The 24188-nt window shown below is 34.5% G+C and overlaps 1 protein-coding gene across 6 annotated transcripts in view; it reads left to right on the top strand.

Moving 5' to 3' along the window:
• Positions 1-22253, top strand: part of LOC145683753 (uncharacterized) — a 62800-nt gene extending 40547 nt beyond the window's left edge. For 5 of the 6 annotated variants that reach the window (XM_081755299.1, XM_081755298.1, XM_081755303.1 and 2 more), the window contains exons 2-3: positions 7371-7940; positions 21247-22253. In XM_081755299.1, the coding sequence (XP_081611425.1) occupies positions 7450-7940; positions 21247-22180 (1425 nt within the window). In that variant the 5' untranslated portion in view covers positions 7371-7449 and the 3' untranslated portion in view covers positions 22181-22253. Of the gene's footprint in view, positions 1-6497; positions 6796-7370; positions 7941-21246 lie in introns of those variants that run through there. The other variant, XM_081755301.1, reaches the window with a different exon arrangement.
• Positions 22254-24188: the final 1935 nt, after the last annotated feature.

Raw genomic sequence — 24188 nt, 5'->3', positions numbered from 1 at the left:
CCCTAGAACATCGTGCCTCCCTTCTCAAGTTACATGCCTGCCTCTGTGGAGAAAATTTTGTCTCAATATCTTATGTAGACGGAAATGGTTATAGAAATGATCACCTCTGTCACTCCCCCTCCGTCATGATTTCGAATCCGGGTCTTACTTCGAAGTTCGTCTTTTTAAATCGTATATTGGATTTTAGTGAATATTTCTGAACAAGTGCTTTTTTTGTTGATTTTAGAAAGGCGTACGACTCGGTTAAGAGAGAAACATTATACAACGTTCTTACAGGACTTGGAATACCGAGAAAGCTAATTAGATTAATTAAGATATGTTTAAATGAATCCCAAAGTAAAGTCCGGGTAGGAAAATTTTTGTCCACGAGCTTTCACGTCGAAAATGGCCTGAAGCAAGGAGATGCGTTGTCGCCATTATTATTTAACTTCGTTCTGGAATACGCTATAAGGAAAATCAAAGATAGCAACCAGGGCCTAGAGTTGAACGGTATTCACCAGGTTATGGCATATGCTGATGATGTAAATTTAATAGGCGATGATAGGAGAACAATAGAAAGAAATGCAGAGATCTTATTAAACGCTTGCAGGGACATGGGTTTAGAAGTAAATGAAGATAAAACTAAATACATGGAAGTGCGTCGGAAACGTAATACGGCAAGTTATGGATGCGTTAAAATATTAAATAATACTTTTGATAAAGTGGATAGTTTCAAGTATCTAGGATCAGTATTAACAGAGGAAAATCATATTCACGGAGAAATTAAATGTCGACTAAAAGCAGGGAATTCGTGTTACTATTCGGTTCAAAATCTCTTGTCGTCGCGAATTCTGTCGAGGAATTTAAAGCTTAAAATATACAAAACGGTAATCATGCCTGTTGTTCTGTATGGTCGCGGAACATGGCCACTTACTCTGAGAGATGAACATAGACTGAAAGTATTTGAGAACAAGATCCTGAGACGAATATTCGGACCCAAGAGAAACGGGAATTGGGAATGGCGGAAACTTCATAACGAGGAGCTACATAATTTATATGGTTTACCCAACATTGTTAGGGTCGTGAAGTCTAGGAGGCTTAGATGGGCGGGTCATGTAGCTAGAATGGAAGAAGGTAGAAACGCTTTCAAAGTCTTGACTGGAAGACCAATCGGAAAACGACCATTAGGAAGACCTAGGCGCAGATGGGAGGACAATATTAAGATAGATCTCGCAGAGATTGGAATACAAAGTAGAAACTGGATGCAGTTAGCTAAGGATAGAAGTCAGTGGAGAGCTTTTGTGAACGCGGCATTGAACCTCCGGGTTCCATAGTCCATAGAGTTAGTTAGTTAGTTATATTGGATTTTAGTACGCAGAATTACCCACAAGCTACTGTAGCTCTATATACTACTATTACATACTGTTAATACTAAAAAGAAAAGTGTTTCATACAAAACAAATGCAATATTTTAAATTATACTGACATGATTATAAACTTCATCAGTAGATAACACTGTAGAAGATTTAACGAAGATGTTATCTAATATAACTTTGGCACAAATATCCGGATACGGTAGTGCCATGCAGGTAGCCAATAACAAATGTTATTTCGGGGAGGCGGTAGAGTTGTATAAGGGACTGACCCAAGTAACGGACAGTTTTCATGGGAGAAAAAATAGCGGAAATTAAAAGAATGAGCAGATGTAGTTCTTGCGATCAAAAATACGAAAAGAACTCAGCACAATCAAAGATGTGGTATGGAAGTGATCACAAAGTGGCAATAAAGTCAAGCTTTTGTGTGTATTATGTTACCTATATGAAGGAACTAAAAGAACTCTAAAGGAATTAAAAGGAACTAAAAGGAATTAAAAAGAATAACATATAGACCATAGTTCTGTTCTGTTTTGATGTGGATTTAGAGAGATTGATAAGGGTTTTTTTTTTTGTGCTTTAATGACAAAACTTTATTACAGCATAACATTACATTTAAGAACACTAGTTACAACGAAAACACTAAACTTCGTTCCTCCGATTAATCACATATGTTAAGTAGAACATATTCTATCATTAACACAACATATAAAATTAGTCTAGTATCATTTATCACCTCGAGAAATCGAGCGTCCCTTATTTCTTTTTTAATTTTAGTCAACAATGGAACGTACCAGCACCCTAACACATTGATTTGTTTCTTGAAGCTGATGTATATATATATATATAAAAATGCTGTTTCCATTACGATGGTGGTACATGACATGTAACGAATGAAACCAATTTTTTTTTTTTAGAAGTTTTTCTGTAACTGCACAGTTTCGGAATATCGTCTTTACGTTCACCGGATATGCGTTTACGTATTTATTTAATTTTGGGGAGTACCTTAAAAGAGAATATATACAAACATTCTGGAAATACTAAAGAAAACCTAACTACGAATATTATGACGGAGTTTTAAAACGGTAGTACATATATTGCACAAAGCAAACTCAAAAAGTCAAATGAAAAACTCAAATATATACTCCTGAACAGGGAAGACATTCCCGACATATATATTACAAAGACATTGTTCGATTTTCTATTTCTGCGTGTAATCGACGATTAGAAACATTAGAATGTGCATGTCTACTTTCTTGTGAATACAGTAAAAAAAAAAAAATGTATGTCATTATATGTTCGGCTTCTAGTGTGCACTATACAATTCGAGTTATTTAAAAATCTCTACTCTGGTTTCGTCTTAGAAATTATAACTAATACAATATTTTAAAATATTAAAAAAAATGTCATTAATCGCTTCTTGAATTAACAGTACAGTTTGTCCGGCGTGGAATAGAGGGGTAAGCGACCATATTAAAAACAAACCGGTATTACAATATAAATCAAGGATCTCTGTTCCGCAGCTGATGATATAATTAACTATATAATGTCCAATAGACGGTGCATTCATGTAATTGAAGAAACGAGGGTAGTCGATCAAAAACTTATAGTGTACTCCTATATCTGGAGTAGCTTTCTAACGTGTATGCTAGTTAATAGTATATATGGTACACTGCAAAACAAGAAAGTAAAAATTTGGAGAACAGATTTAAAAAATAAATAAAAAAAATCATTTCAAAGGGATGCACATCTAGAACATTTATTTATGAGAGCGAGGCAATTATAATCTCAGTAATAAGAGAAACAAAAATATTTGAAATTTTATGCTTTTTATGTACTTAAACGCAAACTATTTGCTGAGCAAAACAATATATTTACATTTACAAAACTACATGCGTGCTAGTTGCGGAACTGTAACACGTATTTAGATTTTAATGTGGATATATTGTTTTGCTCACCAAATAATTTCTTTGTCTTAAAGTTAACACGTATGCCTACCTAAAGAAACCCTACATATAGTACAAACGTTCTAGAAATTACGTAAAATGTGCCAAGGCTTTACAGCCAGTTAGGCCGAAATATTACGTTCTGAGATACGTGCAAATGTATCAAACCGAATTATTCCAGGCGTTATTGATTCTTACGTTCAGACCTTGACCCTACCTAAATAATTCTTCGTGATAAGTATCGTCATACAGAACATCATCAACAGGTTGATATATTCTAACTTGTAGAATGTTGATTGTTAACAGGTGGGAATGTTAGTCATTGAAAGCCGAATCTAAAATAAATTTATGAGAAAAACATTCTTAGCCACATTGTTCTCCACAAAATAAACAATTGAATAGATAAGTGCCAGCAACTGTATGTATCACTGGATTTTAACCCTTTTAAATTTTTGGGCCTGTATACAGGCCATGGCGTCGACCTTTGGAATTTGCTTTATAAATCTCGTAAAGCTTTCCACATCGTTTTTTTTTTTTCATTTATTTAAGTATGGAAGCATCAAAGAACATGTTTTGTGGACATTTTGCAGTCATGTGTGTGATGCCTGGTGGCCCTGACGTCACAAACAACGAAGGCGGCTTTTAAAAAAGGATAAATTTTAGAGCTTTTTTTTAAAAAAAATTGTGACGCATCCCTAATAATCTTAGAAACATAGTTTGTACCTCGTAGGTTTCGCTATAAAGCGGAGTTTCCAAATGTAGCACTCAAATTTCTCTATTATGTACCAGAAGCGGCAAAATCCCGCCCAAACCGAAAAAAGGGATTTTTCAGGAGAAAATTTCCCTTTTTTCTAAATTTCTCCCCTCAGGGACATATAGACATATTAGAAGTGATACCCTTGGAAACCCACTCTTATTTGGAACAAAGCGAGGTACAAATCATAATCCTAGAGTAAATAGAAATGTGCCAGGAAACTTTCCAATGTATGAATTCTTGCTTCATTTACACGTTTTTAGTCAATTTGTTTAGTAGAGTATCTACAGTAGTGTCACTATTTTTCCTAAAATCATGAATCGTACCTCGTTGTCTTCGGCGTGAAACGACCTTTCGAACGGTATAACCTCCTTACACGTATCGTGCACCTGACGAGAGAAAATTCCTCCACAAAGGAATTTTTTGTAAAAAAAAAAAAAAAAATTCAATTTTGAGCCGCTCTGTATGCCCCGGGTGGTAACATTTATGCAAGTTATACCGTTCGAAAGGGCGATTCATGACGAACATGACGAGATACGATTCGTGTTTCTACAATGATTAGTCTTTATGCTGAAGCGGATCTGATTGAAATTGACTGAAAATGTATTTTCGAGAAAAATTGGTAAATCGACTATAGCGTCAAGACTATTTTTCCCCTTACATTCTTCGTTCATCATTATTTCCACAATGAAGAACGTTTTTTTGGGTACCATTCGTATCTGCGTTCATATAACTGAGCGGAGAAATTCGCGATAAAAGAGGATTTTAAGAAATCCTTTTTCCCGGGAATTTCTCGCATTTGGTACGTAATATGGAAATTCGACTGATGCAGTTGGAAACTCTGCTTCATTACAAAAAAAAAAAAAAAAAATAAATAAATAAAGATACGGACCATGATCCTAGCGTCAATGGTGTTTGTACTGTAGCTGCTTGACTGAAAGCCAAGAAATTTAAAAGGGTTAATAATCACTAATCTTCTTTGCTTCTTTCCTAGACTTATATCTGGTTTCTTGTATACGAGTACGTCCAGGAACAGGAATCTTTCTTCAATTTGTTTCGATTGAGAAGTGAATGTATACAAGAAACTAGATTGAAGTCTACACCACTCAATCTACAGGAATCCCACGCACACTGATCTCTATCTCGATGAGACCAATTTTCATCATCCTGTACAGAAGATGCGGGTGTTAAATATTCTAATACACAGAGCATACCAAATAGCAGATACAGATAATATAAGCATAGAACTATCTCAGCTTTAAACGGTGTTCAAATTAAACGTCTATTCGTCGACACAGATCAAGACAGCCATGAGAAAATACAGTAGCAAAAATTGCACCACAAAAGAGGAGAGACAAGAAAAAAACTTTGTAGTTATTCTATACACGGGGAAAAAATCCAACCAACTAGCAAGACTACTGAAGAAATTCAACATCAAAACAGCACACTGCCACCCCCTAAAGATCAAGAGTTTACTACCAACCGCAAAAGACCCGTTAAGCTTAAGGACACCGAGCACCTATGGGACCAGATGTGAATGTAATGTCACTTACATAGGTGAAGCGGGAAGGAATATTAAAGGCAGAATGAAAGAACACCAGCGATACACCAGACTGAAACAACCTGAAAAATCTGCAATAGCCGAACACTGCATACAATACAACCATATGGCTATGTGGGACCAAATTGAATTTCTACACAAAATCAAACAATTCTGGGGCAAGAAAATACATTAAACTCTATTCCTTCGTACAGACAAGCCCTCCATAAACAGAGACGAAGATTATCATCTACCTGACATGTGGCTCCTGCTTCTCAGTACGAAAAGAACCATCAGCCAATCAGAGAAGTTTCCACCGGCAAAATCAAAGCGCGCCATTGGCCAATAACAACAAAACATACAAACACAGCAATTCCTAAAGACTACAATATAAATTGTACGACCAGCACATTCCAACACATAGCTCTGAAATGTTACCGCTGTATGGTAACGAAAGCTCAGCACAGCAACATTGACTCTGGCAGAATCTCGAGAATATTGGATTAATAGTAGATGCCAGCAAAACTTCAAGATCATCGTTACAATCAAATATTTTTTATAATAGTGCTGCTAATGTAATACATTCTAACTTTGGATAGAAAGGTTACTTTATTTCTAAATTAGCTAAACTACTTACTATATACTATTTTTTTTTTTTACCTTGTCTCCGGTTTTACTTGCTCTTTCTATTTTGCGAGAAGCTTTTGTTTTTTAGTGGTTGCATATTTCGCGAGAGTAACATTTACTAGCTTGCACTTTGTCAACTCGTTCGTGTTAAAAGAAATTCAAAATAAAGGTTATTTTTTTATTCATTGAATTGTAAGATTTCCGTCACTCTGCAGAACACATTTTGATCTAATATAATAGGTACGTCGATTTTTTTTTTAAGTAGAGTGGCTTTTTACAAAGTTTTGTTATGACCATGGTGGAAAGACTACAAGGTGGTTATATGCGCATGTCGCTTGGAGCGCTCTCGTGGCTCTGACGTCATCTGGGTTGCAAGGGAGAACGGAAAAGAGGCGTGGATAGAATTGACAAGTGGAAATTCTTTGTTACTTTGTTCTGTGAAATGTCGAGAATGTCTAACTGTGTAGTGTACAGCTGTAGTAATTACTACAGAAAAACTAAAGAAACTAATATAAAATAATTTAGATATCCCCAAGAAGAGGGGGAATGTCTCCAGAAATGGATTTTAACTTGCAGGTAACACGACAAATAAACCTAAATTTGATTTTACATAAAATAATATATAAATGCAATGTTAAAGGAAATTCTATAAACACGACTTCGTTATAAACACACTGCTGAACAAGACTGCACTTATTTAATATAAAAAACATTTACACGTGACGTTTCGATCTTCTAGCCAAGATCCTCATCATACGTCAAAGTGTAAGTCTGATGAGGATGTTGGCTAGAAGATCGAAACATCACGTGTAAATGTTTTTTTATATTAAATAAGTGCAGTCTTGTTCAGCAGTGTGTTTATTTTTCTGATTTTATTTGCAAGACGTATGACTATGATTGTGTGTCTGATTTCGTTCCTTTAGGTATTTTAAACTAAATCTTATTTGCTTTAATATATACTATTATGTGTCGTTTGTCTCCAGAATGTGAGTTTAGTATCCGTTTCAAAACACAGCTTCATTTGCTAAATAACGTAATATTTTATGCAATCGAAAGTATCTTAAACGAAGTATCTCAATTTCGTTTGTAGTAATTCTTGTTTCGTTGAACAAAATGTTGTTCATTAACAAATTTATTTACTTTTCTTTCAGAATTATTCGTTTATTTTGAAGACTGAGTGCTAGAGACTGAAAGCTTTGAACCTTCAAGACTTAATCCTTTGCTAACTAAATGGCTCTTGATTGCTTCAAATTCGCTTCAATTAAAGACGAAATGAAAAAAGAGAATGAACCTAATGAAGATTGTAACTTTAAACTATATAGTTCTGAGACCAACGAATTGGAACATAAGGACCCTCTTTTAATATCTTCTAAGATAATTGTTGAAAGTAAACAAGAATATTCAAAGGTAACGAAGGAGGATGCTGATATTGAGCTGTCTATTCTAGAAGATTCTTTAGCGCCAAAGTTTGTGGTCGTGAAAGAGAATGAACGTGATCCAATAGAAAGTTGGAAATCAACTTCAACACAGACATGTATGGTCAAGCATTCATCAATATCTAATTTATATGACAGCAGTAATTTGGATTCAAGATTACATAATTTTACTAGTACTACTGATAATTCAGACAACTCTATCAGTCAGAGTATCCGGAATCCGTGCAAAGAAAAACTTCAAAAAAGTGATTGTCAAGCAATAAGTAGCAATGCTCAGGATGTCAGGTATTTTAGCATATGATTAATTCTTCGGAATCTCGTTGCTTATACTTCCAACATTTCTAAATATTTGTTTGTTTCCTCTATTATTTAATTTAATTAGCTAACTAAATCGGAGAAGTAGGAAGATACAACGTAGCTACTGTTTCCAAATACTCGATTTGACCAACTGACGGACTGCTTTCAAAATCAGACAAATCACGAAATTTTGCAAACTTACCTTTAAATACACCATTCACACCAAGTACATTTTTTTTTCAAATTGAACTTCAGCTAACAAGAAACTTCGAATAATAGGGCGAAAAATACTTATTTATTAAAAGGGGGAAAACGATTTCTTCCTTATTTTTGAATTTATAAATGAGTGTTTGTTGCGAAATATTGCGTTGCTCTGTCAGAAACTCACAGTATGCAAAGACATTATTTCTTTTTTTTCTTCTTTTGTAAAATGATATTTAGGTTGCATTTTGCTCTTAAAAATGAAGTACGAGGAATGTAAATGAAGTACTAGAGACATACATACATGCGTAGATTGCAAATTGACATAAGTAGTAGAACAAGAAACCGTTTTAGAAATCAGAGGTTAATAATTGAATCAAAATATTTGGCCTCTATCGTATTAAATTTTTCAGATAATAGAGTTTTCTTAAATGCATAATGCTGTTCAATTGTATATTAATCAGGAACCCATAACATGATTTCCTGTCACCACGGCATGGCGCGTCCTTAGGTTGCGGATCGAGGAGAAGGCCTCTAGATATAGAGGTTAGCTGCGAATATACTGAATAAGCAGTCGCGGACAGCCGACTAGAAGTGGTCCTCCAGCTTGGGGGTTTTAGTAGGGCTAACAACCTCATCCTGTAAAAAAATAAGCACTTGTTCAGAAAAGCCTCAGACAAGGACTGGTAACTTGGCACGACCTCAGCAAAAGAAGATGGACATGAGATTTGGAACATGGAATATTATGAGTCTTTATAGGGCAGCCGCGTTAAAATCCGTAACGGGTGAGTAAGAGAAATATAGGATGGACGTAATAGGAGTTCAGGAAGTTAGGTGGGAAGGAAAGGGATCTGTGAATTCCGGAAATTTTATGTTCTTTTACGGGGAAGGAAATAAAAATCACCAGTTAGGAACAGGGTTTTTCGTTCATAAACGTATATTATCAGCAATTAAACGGGTTGAATTTGTTACTGACAGACTTTCTTTTATTACTCTTAAGAAACGGTGGTGTGATATTATTGTTTTAAATGTACACGTCCCAACTGAAGATAAGGATGACGATATAAAAGACAATTTTTACGAAGAAGTGGAACGGACATTTGACCAACTCCTGCGATACCATATGAAAATTCTATTTGGGGGATTTCAGTGCGAAGGTAGGACGAGAGGATATTTTCAAACCGATTATAGGAAACGAAAGTCCGCATAAGGAAAGTAATGACAACGGTGTTAGACTCGTGAGCTTTGCAACATCCAAAAACCAAATCGTGAAGAGTACAAAATTCCCACATCGCGACGTTCATAAATACACTTGGACATCACCAGACGGGAAACCACATACTCAAATTGATTACGTTGTAGTAGATGGAAGAAGCCAATCTAGCATAATTGATGTCAGGTCGTTTAGAGGGGCTGATTGTGACACTGACCACTACCTGGTAGCAGCGATAATACGAGAGAGGTTATCGTTGAATAAAGGTAATATTCATTGTCCGAAAACGGAGAGATTCAATTTTAAAAAATTAGAAGAGAGCCAGATAAGAGAGAAACACCAGATTGAAATTTCGAATAGATTCTCGGCTTTAGAAGATTTGGAGTGCATTAGTGTTGAGGATGCCTGGATTGAAGTTAGAGATAGCATTAAAAAATCAGCAAAAGAAAAATTGGGACACGCGGAAATACGTAGGAACAAACCATGGTTCGAACAGGAATGCACAAAACTAGCAGAGAAAAGAAAACAGGCAAAATTACGCTGGCTACAAAATTCGAATGAAATAACTACACAAAATTTCACAGATATCAGGCGGGAAACTTACAAAACATCTAGAACAAAGAAACGCGGTTTTCTGAAAGCTAAAATTAAGGAACTTGAAGATAATAGTAAAAATAAAAACTTCCGGGATATGTATAAGGGAATCAACGAATTTAAGAAAGTCTATCAACCTCGTGCTTATATATTAAAGAAATTTTACGGTACAGTTCTCACTGACACGGATAGCATCTTAAATAGATGGAAAGATTTTATTGCAGAACCCAACCGAATAGAAGTAGAAACCGCTATAAAGAAATTAAAGAAACACAAATCTCCGGGTGTAGATGAAATTCCGGCTGAGTTAATTTTAGCTGGAGGCGGAAAATTGCGGAACAAGGTACACAAACTCATTTTCCTTATCTGGAACAAGGAAGAATTGCCACAAGAGTGGAAAGAATCGATCATTGATCCAATTGACAAGAAACGGGACAAAACTGACTGTAATAATTATTGAGGCATTTCTCTTCTGTCAACATCCTATAATATCCTTTCAAATATTCTATTAGCAAGATTGACTCCATACGCAGATGAAATTATTGGATATTATCAGTGGGGATTCAGACGAAATCAATCAGCTATCGACCAAATATTTACCATTCGCTAAATACTCGAAAAAAGTGGGAATACAATACCCCGGTATGTCAACTATTTATTGACTTTAGAAAGGCATACGACTCGGTTAGGAGAGAAACACTATACAACGTTCTTACAGAACTTAGAATACGGAGAAATCTAATTAGATTAATTAAGATATGTTTAAATGAATCCCAAAGTAATGTCCGGGTAGGAAAATTTTTGTCCACGAGCTTTCACGTCGAAAATGGCCTGAAACAAGGAGATGCGTTGTCGCCATTATTATTTAACTTCAATAATTCAATAATACTTTTGATAAAGTGGATAGTTTCAAATATCTAGGATCAAAATTAACAGAGGAAAATCATATTGACGGAGAAATTAAATGTCAACTAAAAGCAGGAAATTCGTGTTACTATTGGTTTAAAATCTCTTGTCGTCGCGAATTCTGTCGAGGAATTTGAAGCTTAAACGATAATCATGCCTGTTGTTTTATATGGCTGCGAAACATGGTCACTTACTCTGAGGGAAGAACATAGACTGAAAGTATTTGAGAACAAGATCCTGAGACGAATATTCGGACCCAAGAGGAACAGGAATGGGGAATGTCGGAAACTTGATAACGAGGAACTACATAATTTATATGGTTTACCCAACATGGATGGGTCGTCCAGTCTAGGAGGCTTAGGTGGGCGGATCATGTAGCTAGAATGGAAGAAAGTAGAAACGATTTCAAAGTCTTGACTGGAAGACCAATCGGAAAACGACCATTAGGAAGACCTAGGTGCAGATGGGAGGACAATATTAAGATGGATCTCGCAGAGATTGAAATACAAAGTAGAAACTGGATGCAGTTAGTTAAGGATAGAAGTCAGTGGAGAGCTTTTGTGAACGCGGCATTTAACCTCCGGGTTCCATAGGCCATAGAGTTAATTAGATAGCATGATGTTGTGTTATGCAATTTTAGAGTAAATATAATATTCCGCATCGAATTACTCACCCCATGCGTTACCATGAATAAAAAGGCTTTTTACATGCGAAATATAGTTTATAATTTCACATAAGATTCCGAAAATAAAATTTCTTTCGATTCAACTTCCATACACTTTCAAGAATTGCCATCTTTGCGTCGGAGCCGACAGTATTTAAGAGGCAGGAAATGGAGTTCTATGTTCTTGTACGAATTGAATTGCTGCTCGTGCTGCACTTATTGTGTCGAGTTACACTGAGGAGTCTTGGCGATATTACTGGAAGTCACATCTATCTTCTCTGTTCTGAAGATAGCCCCAGAAATGTGGAAAATGTAATCTAATATTTCATTTTCATTTTTTTTTCGCATAAGTTTGGGGAGATTAGTGTGTAGCTGTAATATCGGCATCTACCCTGTTCATTCATTATCCTAGAAATTATTTATTAAATTCTTTTTCCCATTCTTTGTTATTCTCTTTAGCAATCGTGGGTCAACCTTAAGGTCATCATCGTGAGAGTTAACCAGACACGCTAGCTAATTTCTTTCGTGGTACTAGCATTTTAAATTTGGCCTTCTAATCAATTTGATTTTAATGAACGTTATGGATAAATTCATGTGTTGCCTCGAAATGGTTATCGAAGACTTTGAAGGATAGAAAGATTCTCTTTATTACTTTTTTGCTTATATGCAGAATCGATGTATTAACATCATAATATACTTTCTTGTTTGAAACGATTATTTTATTGTATGAGAATACTACTAGCATATATGCTTGAGATCATAACAACAACCTTAGAGAATAGGACCGGTAGGCATGACTTCTATCGATCTCGTTAACATAATTCCGGCTAACGCACCGCAATATTGAATGTTGCGTGGATTTTGCCACTGATAAGAGGTCCTTATCCCTCGACGTAAAATGCGGAGTTGCATACACTATCCCCGGCAGAGGACGTGATAACAGAAGTTATTAATTCAATCACCGAAGTATAAGTTAAGACGTTTCCTTATACGAATTATTGGCTAATAGAACCTTCACGGAGGGCCAACTGGGGGACCTACCCTCCTCCGATCTTAGCAATTTTCGTACTAGCTCCAAGGTATCTAGTGGTAAGTAAAAGTATACATTAAGAATGTGGAGCACCTCTTAACCGGATGTCTGATTCCGTGCTACTGTTTTTGATTGATGAGTCAGTTTCTATACACAGAAAGAAGGGAGGATGTAATTGTCTTTCACAGTTCTCTGAGAATTGTAATTGATACCCAACGCTCACTTTTGTGAACTTAGTCTCTGCTTAAGTTTTCTAGTTTTTATCCCATTAACGACGCCCCTGCATATATAATGTATGATAACAAGTAATAATAATAACAATAATAGTTATGGTGAATCATTATGTATACAGACTATTCTATCATAGAACTATTTGACTGAAGTTACTTTTGATAATGTAATGGAGTAGCAACATACTTTTTAACCGAGAACTAAAACAAATTAAAAGCTTAATGTCTCATACTTCTTAACAAAAATAACCGAGTAAATAGCTGAATATATTTTGCCAATTTTCTCGGTAAAAAGCGACGTATGCTTTAACCCACTATTGCTCTGTTATTAGTATACCGTAAGATTTATTCAAAAGACTTGCCCTTACCAAGAATTTTGCTACATTAACCTTTATTCGGAAAGCAAAACTTGTCCGTGTTTATTACTTTTTGTTTCATTGAAATATTTTTTGTTCTTTCTCTCTCCGACCTTCATTTTAAGAAAAAAAAAACATCAAGTTAAGATACTTCGTTGACTGTGGAAAAATACCGGCGGTGTTATAGGCGCTGGTCTAGTAACCCAGTGTTCTCCAAATTAGATCCACACTAGAGAAATAAAAGTTTTAGATATTATTTCTTCTTATATAGTGAATGATAAATTCTCTTTGATCAAAGTTCTCCATCTAGAGATGAGGTGCGATAGTCACTCACGTATTAGCGAATAGAAAGAGAGAGTAGCAATAGATGTTATTGAAATATTATCAGGAACATTCATATATTTAGGTTTTAGTTTATTTTGTTTACTCCTGTTTACGAATTTACAGTTCTTTCTTACAGTGTAGAATAAGATGTCAAAGGTACACATTTTTACCATTTCTCATATTTGAAACATACTATATTTTCTATTCGTGCAATGGTTTTCACAAATTTAACTTCACACACTGCACAGCTTATTTTTACGTTTTTAGATTGTCCTTTTTTCCTTTGCGTTTTCAAAACACACTGGAAGTTAATAAACACACCAGGGAATATTCTTGTTAGCACATTATAATAATACATGTTTAAATCAATATTACATGGTTTTTGATGAGAGTCAAACCATCCCGCACGACTTTATATTTTATCATAAAATTTCAGGAGATGCATCAAGATTTAAAACTAATAGAAATACAGGTAACGTTGAAACGAATAGTGTAAAATAGATTTTACAAAATGTAACCTGTTAAATAAAATGAATGTTTCACGGACAGTGATTTTTCCTTGGTATGTGTAAAGTTAAATAATATCTTTTTGTGACCTTCTCGTGATATGAAATGCCTACTTAGTGTGTGAAAAGGGTAGTTGTTTCCAGGGCCACGCAGCCTATGAAAAAAGTAAGGAAATATATTTTTATACAACCGCCAAGAGAAAGGTAAGCGATCTCATGCAGTTTGACATTGAGACTTTAGGAGCACCAGTTTTTATTCTTGATGTGCGGGATTCTTCGTTTATGTTCTTTGCTTTTGCTGTTGTTTTTGACTTACTTATACGTCGGAATCGTTTAATTTCTTCTTCATGAATTAAGTTCTTTCCCGCTACAATCACCAAATACATGGTTATAATGTTTCAGTATAGGAATATTATATTCATATTTGTCATTAAGAGATATTTGGCCATACACATATGATATTTGCCTTCATTGGAATATGTGTTCGTAATTTCCATCCAGACCTATTTATCTTTTTGATACTTCAAAAATATTTAACATTATTTTCCATAGTTTATACAACTACAAAATTTGCTGTTTCTATGTTCAGGTATGAAGTCCGTAGTCACTTTCCCCATTACATTCTCCTTACTCCTCTCGTAACTCTACAACAAAATAATGCTCAAAATATTGATTTAGGTAAATGATGAATATACTTATGACTTTTTAAAAAGTGTTTGTGAACCTTAGACCACGTGTTTCAATTTCCGCTTTACACTTTCATATGTAGTTTTGGCTCAATTCCTACTCTAGCTCTGCTCTTGCAGTTTTTGATGATACAGTGAAAATAAGATGTAACTGCTTTCCGGATCTGCCCCCACTGTCACACCATCGAGTACTGTAAGACATTAGAGAACATTTCCTAATATTGATTACAGAACTTTTTCCGGATGGACCTCAGGTCTCAACCACGAGATGAGAATCAAGGACCGAGAAGTTCGGATATCTCGTCTCGAAATACTCCCGGACATGCTATGATCGTTCAGACCACGGCACACAAATCTACCATTCATACACGCAAAAAAAAAAAAAAAAAAAAAACATTAAATAAGATATTACTATGTTTAATTATTAAATGCACTATAAAAATATATAATAGAAGAACAATCACAACACTAAAAACAGATATGGGTGTACACACTTAACCGTTTTCAGAATCATAAAATTACACTTTTCATTTTACGACGTTATAGCCCTTGGAAATATTATCAAATATATATATATGAACGAAATATTATATTTGTGGTTCACCACAAACAGCTTTCTCACACTACTGACTAGTACACATGGTGAATTAGCACTCGGTTAACGCTAAGAGTAATCCCATGACGCAAATTCCTGACTGTTGCGAAAAGAATCCGTAAAGATTTGACAGTAGTATCCAGTAGAATTAACGCAGCTAGTAGCACTGTAATTAGAACATTGGTAGGACCCGTTTACTAATTGTACGCACAAGCGGACCCGGGACTTCTGGGGTCTAGCCGATGTTAAACTCGAACGCACTTGTAGCGATGTACACACCAATTGGCAACACAATAGAACCGTACACTTACCTGGTTTATACCGTAACTTTCTCTTATCATAATAATAAAATTTGCGTTTGATATCGTACATATACCGTGGTGTCATGCCTATGTATCTTTTAAAGTTATAGGTGAAAATATCTGATATTTTGAACAGGCAATAATCGGCATTTGCCATGTTCCGACATACCCCAAAAAATCTCTAAATTAACCATGTATCAAACAAAACATGATTATTTTTTCTTTTAAGTCTCACTACGTCAAATTATATATATATATATATATATATATATATATATATATATATATATATATATATATATAGAAGACTTGACCTACTACAAAAATCATGCAATACCATCTTTTCAGTACTGCAAAATAAATATACTTCTATAGTATCAGGTAAATTTGAATTTTAGAGGTGTCGACCACAATAATCTAGCAAGCGAAATGACGGGACCCACCTATTGTTGGGTAAATTCCCAGGAAGATATTTTTTGGGAATATTCCCTGGGAAGATTTCCAAAATGGGAATTTATGTACAATCAGAAAGAAAATTGCATTCTATTACTATATAATGATTTGAAAGTTAAATTAATTTTTATTTCACAGCATATTATTACTGTTATCCCAAGAGGATTCTTTAAAATGTATATTATGAACGGTACTATGTTACTTCATTAACACTTTATTATATTTAGAGAGTAGGCATAAATGTATATTTATTTACAATATGTTCTATCAATTAAACATGTGTGAAAAATATATATAGTAAGTCCTAATACTTTTAAACAGTTTAGATTTATATGTAAGTGGGTTTGCTAAACTTGACTCTACTACTGGTATTATAAACACGTTAAATTTATACACGTTATAAACCAACTAGATTGGGTAAATGCTAGAAGATACATGTCTTACCAATTTATCAATATTTGCGCATACATATTTATGTTCACAAAATTTTCAAGATACTTACTTATCTTTATATTTTAGTACGTAACATTAACATACACGACATTTCATTCTACCTATTTCTCGAAATTCCATACGTTAATTCACATGTAAGAGAAGTCCGAGTACCTCTTCTGAAATTCGAGTTAGAGATAGTGATTGGTAAATTCCCGGGAAGGTATTTTTCGGGAATATTCCCGGAAAGATTCCCAAAAATGTACAATCACAAAGAAAATTGCATTCTGTTGTTATATTATGATTTCAAAGATAAATTCGTTTTTATATCACAGTGTGTTACTATTGTCTCCACAGAAGTCTTTAAAATGTATATTCTGAGCGATTTTATGTTATTTTGTTAATATTCTATTATATTTAGAGAGTACGCATAAATGGATATGTATTTACAATAGGGTCCTATGAAAGTAAAAATGTCTCAAAAATGGTATAGTAAGTCCACATACTTTTAAACCGCTAAACAGATTAAATTTACATGTAAGTGGCTTTTCTAAACTTGACTCTAGTACTGACATTATGAACATATTAAATTTTTAAATGTTATAAACAATTTTGTCAACATTTGCTCATAAATATGTATGTTCACAATTTTTGCAAGATACTTTCTTATCTTTATAATTTTGCATGTAACATACCCACACACAACCTTTCTTCCTGCCCATTTCTCGAAATTTCATGCCTTAATTCGCATGTAAAGGAAGTCCGAGTACCTCTTCAGAAATTCGAGTCAGAGGAGACAGACCGACGTCTATTACTAACGGTGGTTCAGGGTTTATTAACAGTACTTCATCTCTATTTCTACATAATTCTAAATTACTTTACACAATGGTTCCTTTTCATCATTTGTAAATTAGTACTTTGCTAATTTTGGCTGTTCTTTAGCATTGGGGGCCAGCTTTTGTACCTACTCTTTTTGCGCTATTCTATTCGGATGCGGTTGTTTTATGGTTAAATACGTTAAATTAGGTTATCAACATTAAATTCAGACAGCATTGCAGAGCGAGCGTTAGCGAGTAAAGGCGTGTTGGAACCCCGCATGTCACGTTGTTTTCTATCTTCGTTACCAACAATTCACTTTCTTTTCTCACATAAATCACTTCCAATTACCTTTCCGTTTTGTATAAATCCCCTACTACCCTAAAAAAAAAAAAAATGTGCTCGATACTTTCTTGACTACTTGAACATCACCATCAACTCATTTCTTCCGTATGTCATTCTACTTTTTGCTAGTTTTGGCTTCCCAATACTAGATAATTACCTTACTTTTTAGTTCAAATGGAAATGGAAATTAAAAAATCATATTATTAGTTATATAAAGTACCGTCAAATAATTTTAAATTTTTAAACCTCCAATTTTTTTAAAATCTTGAATTAAATCATAATATATTAAAACAAAGTAATTAGTCATATGATTCTTATAATTTAGAAGATAAAGTAAAAAGATAGAAATAAATTCCTTCCCGGGAATTTATAGACCAGGGAAAAAACCCGGGAATATTCCCATTTTTTAAATTCCTTCCCACCGGGAATATCCCCACTGCCCATCACTAGTGCAATCATGATATGAGGTGTTTATAATAATTAGCTATGATGATACAGAGAATTCAGTATTTGACATTCTTAAATTTCATATACCTTTGGTTCCTATTCCATGTGAATCAATAGGCCCACGTCTCATATAACTTCGATTTTGAATGGGACTCTAAACTCAAAACCATCTAATCTCATCTTGTGAAGTTTGTTCATGACCGAATCGCGTGAGAATGGTATTAGATTATAAATCGCTTATCCAAAAATAGTTGTGTCATTCCCATGGGAATCGGGAGTTTTTTTCTGCCATGTTATCGTGTTTTACTTGCATAAACAAATACAGGACAGTGAAAAATACCCAGAATTTTGCTGAATCTCTTTATTCCCACAATATCTATTTTTACTTAATTGCCTTCGAAGCGGGGTACGCGGTGGCTTAGTGGTAGAGCGTTCACCTCCGGTGCTTGGGGTTCCTTGTTCGATCCTAGCTCTCGCCGTGTGGACTTTGTGGTGGACAACCACAAAGTTGGACAAACCGTGGTCGTGAGTTTTCTCGGGGTTCTCCCGTTTTCTCCAAATTTCTTTATTCCACCGTTTTATTCATTTCTTATAATCACCGTCTCCTTTATCCTAACCGGCATACACGTGGGACGTAAAACTACTAAAGATTTCATTTCATTTTTGCCTTCGAAGCTTGCTTCTTCGAAACACACAGTGTTGCTGAATTGCTACTGCCTTTGCTGGAAACTCAAACAAAAGTCCTCTTTTCGAGCCGTACCTTTCCCAGTTCAGTCGTGACGCTGGTTTTGATCGTCTTTTCCAATGGTGAAACGGGCACCTTTCACGTTAATATTTCCTTAAATTATTTCATCCTAAAATTTTTAAAGAATTTCACTCTCTGAAGACGATTTCCCGAATTAGCACATAAACTTGAGCCATGCGCGTTGCTTGAACTGCGACAATGTGCCAACTGTGTACTTCGCATTCCACCTTCCAGCTACACTATTCGTATACTACATGTTATAACCTGTTGACGCTTTTCAAACTTAGACGTAGACAACCAAAGGACTGTGCTCTAGAAGTTCATTGTAATTGCATCGAAAATGCTAACAGTACAAAAATATCCTGGAAACCTTCAGATGTTGCTGGTACTTACTCTAGTTGTGTAAATGGTATGACTGCAATAAGACGCTTTCCATTGTTGTATTTCGTTGAGGATTAGAATGTAGGGAAGTGTACATCCACATTATGAGGCAAATTTGTCCATTGTTAAATTGTTAGAGGCAAACTTGCCAGTGCTGAATGCGGAAACGTAGTGGGAAGCAAGGATATGGATTTCATGATTATGTTATCTAGGATAGTAATTTACTCTTACAATGAAAATGACGCAAAAATGCATGAAAATACGCTGAGTTGTTATAGTGATTTTCAAGGAAAGGCAGATCTCGTTCCTCAAGTTGGCCCATCCACTACTACATTACTTCCATCTATAGGGCATTAGGATTCTTCAAGTGAAATTGAGTAGGAGGCATCTCTGCCCAAAATAATCAGTGCCAGTATATTATAAGATATTAATAACATCTCTGAAGACGATTGAAATTGTGGCTTTAAACACTAAAGGAAGTTTACGATTCGCTACAAGTGCGTTGGAATTAAATGAAACTGCAAACTAATAGTAGATTATATGCCTAGCAAAAGCAGAGATCGAGCTCGCTTCAAGTGTAAGGATCTGTCTCAATTAAATCGATTACGGCTATGTGAAGTCACTATTTCTAGTGAAGAGATTGTGTATATCTGTTGTTCACTTTTGCCATCTGGCACGAAAAACGTCTAGAAAGCTTCCCTTAGGGAATATTACATATTCTATTATTTTTATGAAAATCCTAAAAGTTGAATATGGCATTTGTTGCTGGCATATTACTACTTTCCTCAAACGTAAGAACAAGAAAACCATAGTACTGATGTATTCTGCCTTATTATATTGATATCACTTTCGTAGGACGTAAAGTTTTGAAAACTCATACAACTATTTTTTTTTTTTTTTTTTTTTTTTGATATATGATTTATATTCTAAACCCATTTCTGTACAGTTTGAACGTTGAAGGGTTAACCACATCCCTTGTTAGATAAAAACAATATTTAATTAGGTATGTTTTGATAGCCATAAAGTTCTCTATGTTTCTTAATATTTAATAGAATAGTTCTCTCCGGAGATAAGATAAACACTATTAAAGGTTTTTGTAGTGCTTAAAATAGCGTATTTGTATGTAAATTGTTAAAATGATTCTTCCTTTAGTTTCACTCTTTAACGTTAGATTAAAAGTATTTGGATCATTTTTTAACTTCTCGAGTTGATATTCTTTCAATCAATGCAATAGTTTTAACACCATTTAATTTATTTCAGCTACGGTTTGAAATATGAATTTCTGTGGACAGCAATATAATCTTCACGTGTTAACTTCCCCGAAATAACTTAACGAAAACAAAAATGATCAAATGTAATTCGTAATTGAAATCTCTTCAATCATGCTCATAGTAGTTAGTACTGAGGTGTTTTGAAGGTGTATCCACTCGTCAATTTCAAGACTGTTATTACTTTTGCCAAGAACTCAAAAACATTACTGTCTTTCAATATTTTTCATATTTCAGCTTCCTGGCTTTAACATTCTCAGTAGTTGTGGTGTTTGTATTTTCATTTACAGTGTTGATTTCAAATATTTCAGAACTAACGCAGGTCGTTTCGAAGTGCAAGTTGTTTTCTAGATTCGACAAATGTGTTAGTTTAGGAGTACTTCAAGATTTGCGAAACAATTTATCGTTTCTGATATTCAAATGTTATCGAATTTCAGCTTTAGTAAATAGTTTAAAAGGGATAAGAGTGTTTCCAGAGTAGCGATCAGCACTGTATACGTACCTCGACAAGTTCCAAAGTATGGAATAGGACATTCTTTCTTTAAGCTATGAAAGTAGATAATGGCATTGGTTGTTAACTGTCGTTGTCGAATTAGTATGTTTTATGCAATAAGTTATAATACGTTCTTTGCATTTCTAAATTCACAAGGTATCTGTGAGCTATTGGGACTGACAGTAATGTTTTCTACTGAATCTTAAGGTCGTTTCTATCTTTTTGCAAAGTTTGGTACATAGAATTTTTTCCTCCTGTAGTGTTTCCTTACTGCTGTTTATTTTATATTTTACTCATTTGATTTCAGCTTTCCTAAATATAGATTTTCCAGAAGAGTGAATGTACTTTCTTCAGGGACGGAAACATTTTGTAGTCTAGGTGAGCGACGTTGTCCTAGGGATGCATGGGACAAAAGATTTACTTGTAACGCATACCACATTTTAACTGGTGAGGAACATTATACTAGTAGAAAAGTTCTTACATGTGATGAATGTGGTAAAAGATGTACTCAAAAATCATCTTTGGCGACTCACATGCTAGTACATACGGGTGAGAGACCTCATACATGTGAAGAGTGTGGTGCAAGATTTAGTCAAAAGTCAAACTTGTCAACACATATGTTAATTCATACAAGGGTTAAATCTCATGTATGTGAGAGATGCGGGAAAAGGTTTACTCACATGTCATCAATTGCAAATCACATGTTACTACATACAAGAGAAAAATCTCTAATATGTGAAGAGTGTGGTAAAGGGTTTACTCACAAATCAAGCTTGGCAACGCACATATTAATGCATGCGCGTAAACGACTTCAAACATTTGCCAAGTACAGTGGAGGACTTACTCTAAGGTCATCCGTGGATATATCTATATTACCACATACTAGAAGAAAAGTTCTTACATGTGGGGAATGTGGTAAAACATTTACTCAGAAATCATCTTTGGCAACTCACATGCTAATACATACGTGTGAGAGACCTCATACATGTGTGGAGTGTCGTAAAAGTTTTAGTCAAAAATCAAACTTGTCAACACACATGTTAATCCATACAGCTGATAAACCTCATGCGTGTGAGAACTGTGGTAGAAGATTTTCACAGGCATCATCTTTGGTAAAACACACGTTAATACATACAGGTGATAAACCATACACGTGTGGGGAGTGCAGTAAAAAGTTCAACCAAAAGTCAAACTTAGTAAAACACATGTTAATACATGCACGTAAAAAACATTCTCTTTAGATAAAAACCACAATCCTGACATTTGAAATTTCAACATACTATGCGAGAAATATGTAGCGAAGCAACAAGATCATTTAATAACAAATTATCTGTTGAAACAAATGTAAAATCTACTACTTTGTCTCATACCGTATTCTGTATGGCTCACTGCAGTAGAATAGATGGAACATTTAATAAGAACTTTTATTAATATTTCATAATGCATTTTATATATAAATATTGTATTTATTTATTTTCAATTATTCATTATCTATCAAAGGAAAATTAATTAATAAATATAAAAAGTACAAGAAAATGTGTCCAGGGATTTTATTTCCAGAACTCCAACAGTAATAGAGAAATATAGTTTTCTTTTAATTATTGTCAAAACTATTTGTAGAGAATGCTTAAACAAATCATTAAGACGAAAACTACTTATTATTACTGTGTATAATGAAGACTGCAAACTGTTTATTCGGATTCTCGTCAGTTATGCTTTGTAACTTCTTCAACCAACGTTGGTAGCAAATGTTTTATGGGTAACAAAGCACAACCAGATGGGGATTCGAACAGAGATTTTCCGTGTGGAAGTTAGCAGGGTACCAATACGCCACTGGTTACGCGAAACGAATCATATTTAAGAAAAGGCATAGTGTCTCTTTCTAAAAACAATAACAAAATGTGGACACTACACACTAACTAAGTCTTTCAAATCGTCCTAGTAACCCTCATAGTTATTATTTGCCCTTTCCCAAAAAAACATTTTAAATTTTCTCTATCATGATAGAGGTGTTTCCTTCCTCATTCTTGCGCATTTCTCGTTTAGTATGAGAAGTCACTCTTCGATTCTTCACGATCACCTTGTGCAAAAAACCTTTGTCTTGACAAGGGTTTGAATCTACGTTTTAAATCTATACTACTCGTAAATCCAGGACGTTACCACCACACTACGCTGCCACCTGACACTAACTCACATCTAACTAAGTTCTGTTGTACTCTTTGGAACGCATAGCTTCTTTCTGTAAGGTTATTTACACCAAAGTGCACGCTGAAACTAATTTATTCGGCGACCTAGAGACAAATTAGTGCCCACTAATAAACGAAATAACATACAGTTAAGGAAAAATTACATAAATAATAACATATTATGCAGTAATTACGCCGTGTAAGTTCAAAATTATGCTAATAATAATAAAAATAATAATAATAAAAATAAATGTTCAGCTTCACTGTACAATTTTCACTTCAACGAATATTAATATGCGGAGTCAATCTAACGAATATTCTTTGTAGATAAGGCAGTTGTTCCATTCACTTTTCCGTTTCCAAAAAATCCATTCACGTGGTGCTTATCCTTCATGAAGTCCGTATGGCATAAGATGGGATCCATCTTATCTATCATCATCCGCAGAAAAATTCACATATACTGTAACTTTCAAATTAACACCAATAACGCCGTTTTCCTAATACATTTCCGCTTCTTTGTGCTTTCCTGAGCAAGCAATGTAGTAATGAACAATTATTTAAAATTTTGGAAAAAATAAAGCAATATAAGAATATTGTAAGCAAAAAACTTTTATTGATATTAAACCTTAGTGTGACAAATAATTACGCGAAAAAATCCTGTACTAAATTAGAGGGAAAATGACTGATCATGGCATAAGTATTGGGAACACTCATTAACATTTGAAGTTACTGAACAAAAACATGGACTGATTAGACAACTACGTGTTTCTGCGTCGAATATGGAGTTCACGGCAGAATCAATCCATATCTTCAGTTTAAATTACTGTAGTGAGAAAACTACTTCTTGAAAGTTCAAATGTGAACCTGCCCTTGGATCAATATATTACTAATATTTCAACGTACTTTCTCATAAGTTGTCGCCATGGTCAAGCGCGTTTAGTGTTGCTCTTGAAATTCTAGCATCGAAGGCATAGTTCGAATCTGCGTCGAAGTTCTTCTGTTTCAATATATGGAAACATTTCTGTAAATGTAAAATATTGTTTTGGGTTGCTTGAAGAAACAA

The sequence above is a fragment of the Thermobia domestica genome, chromosome 4 (assembly GCF_964235325.1).
Source record: "Thermobia domestica chromosome 4, izTheDome1.hap1.1, whole genome shotgun sequence".
NCBI classification, from domain to species: domain Eukaryota; kingdom Metazoa; phylum Arthropoda; class Insecta; order Zygentoma; family Lepismatidae; genus Thermobia; species Thermobia domestica.
This window is presented reverse-complemented; position numbering and strand designations above follow the sequence as displayed.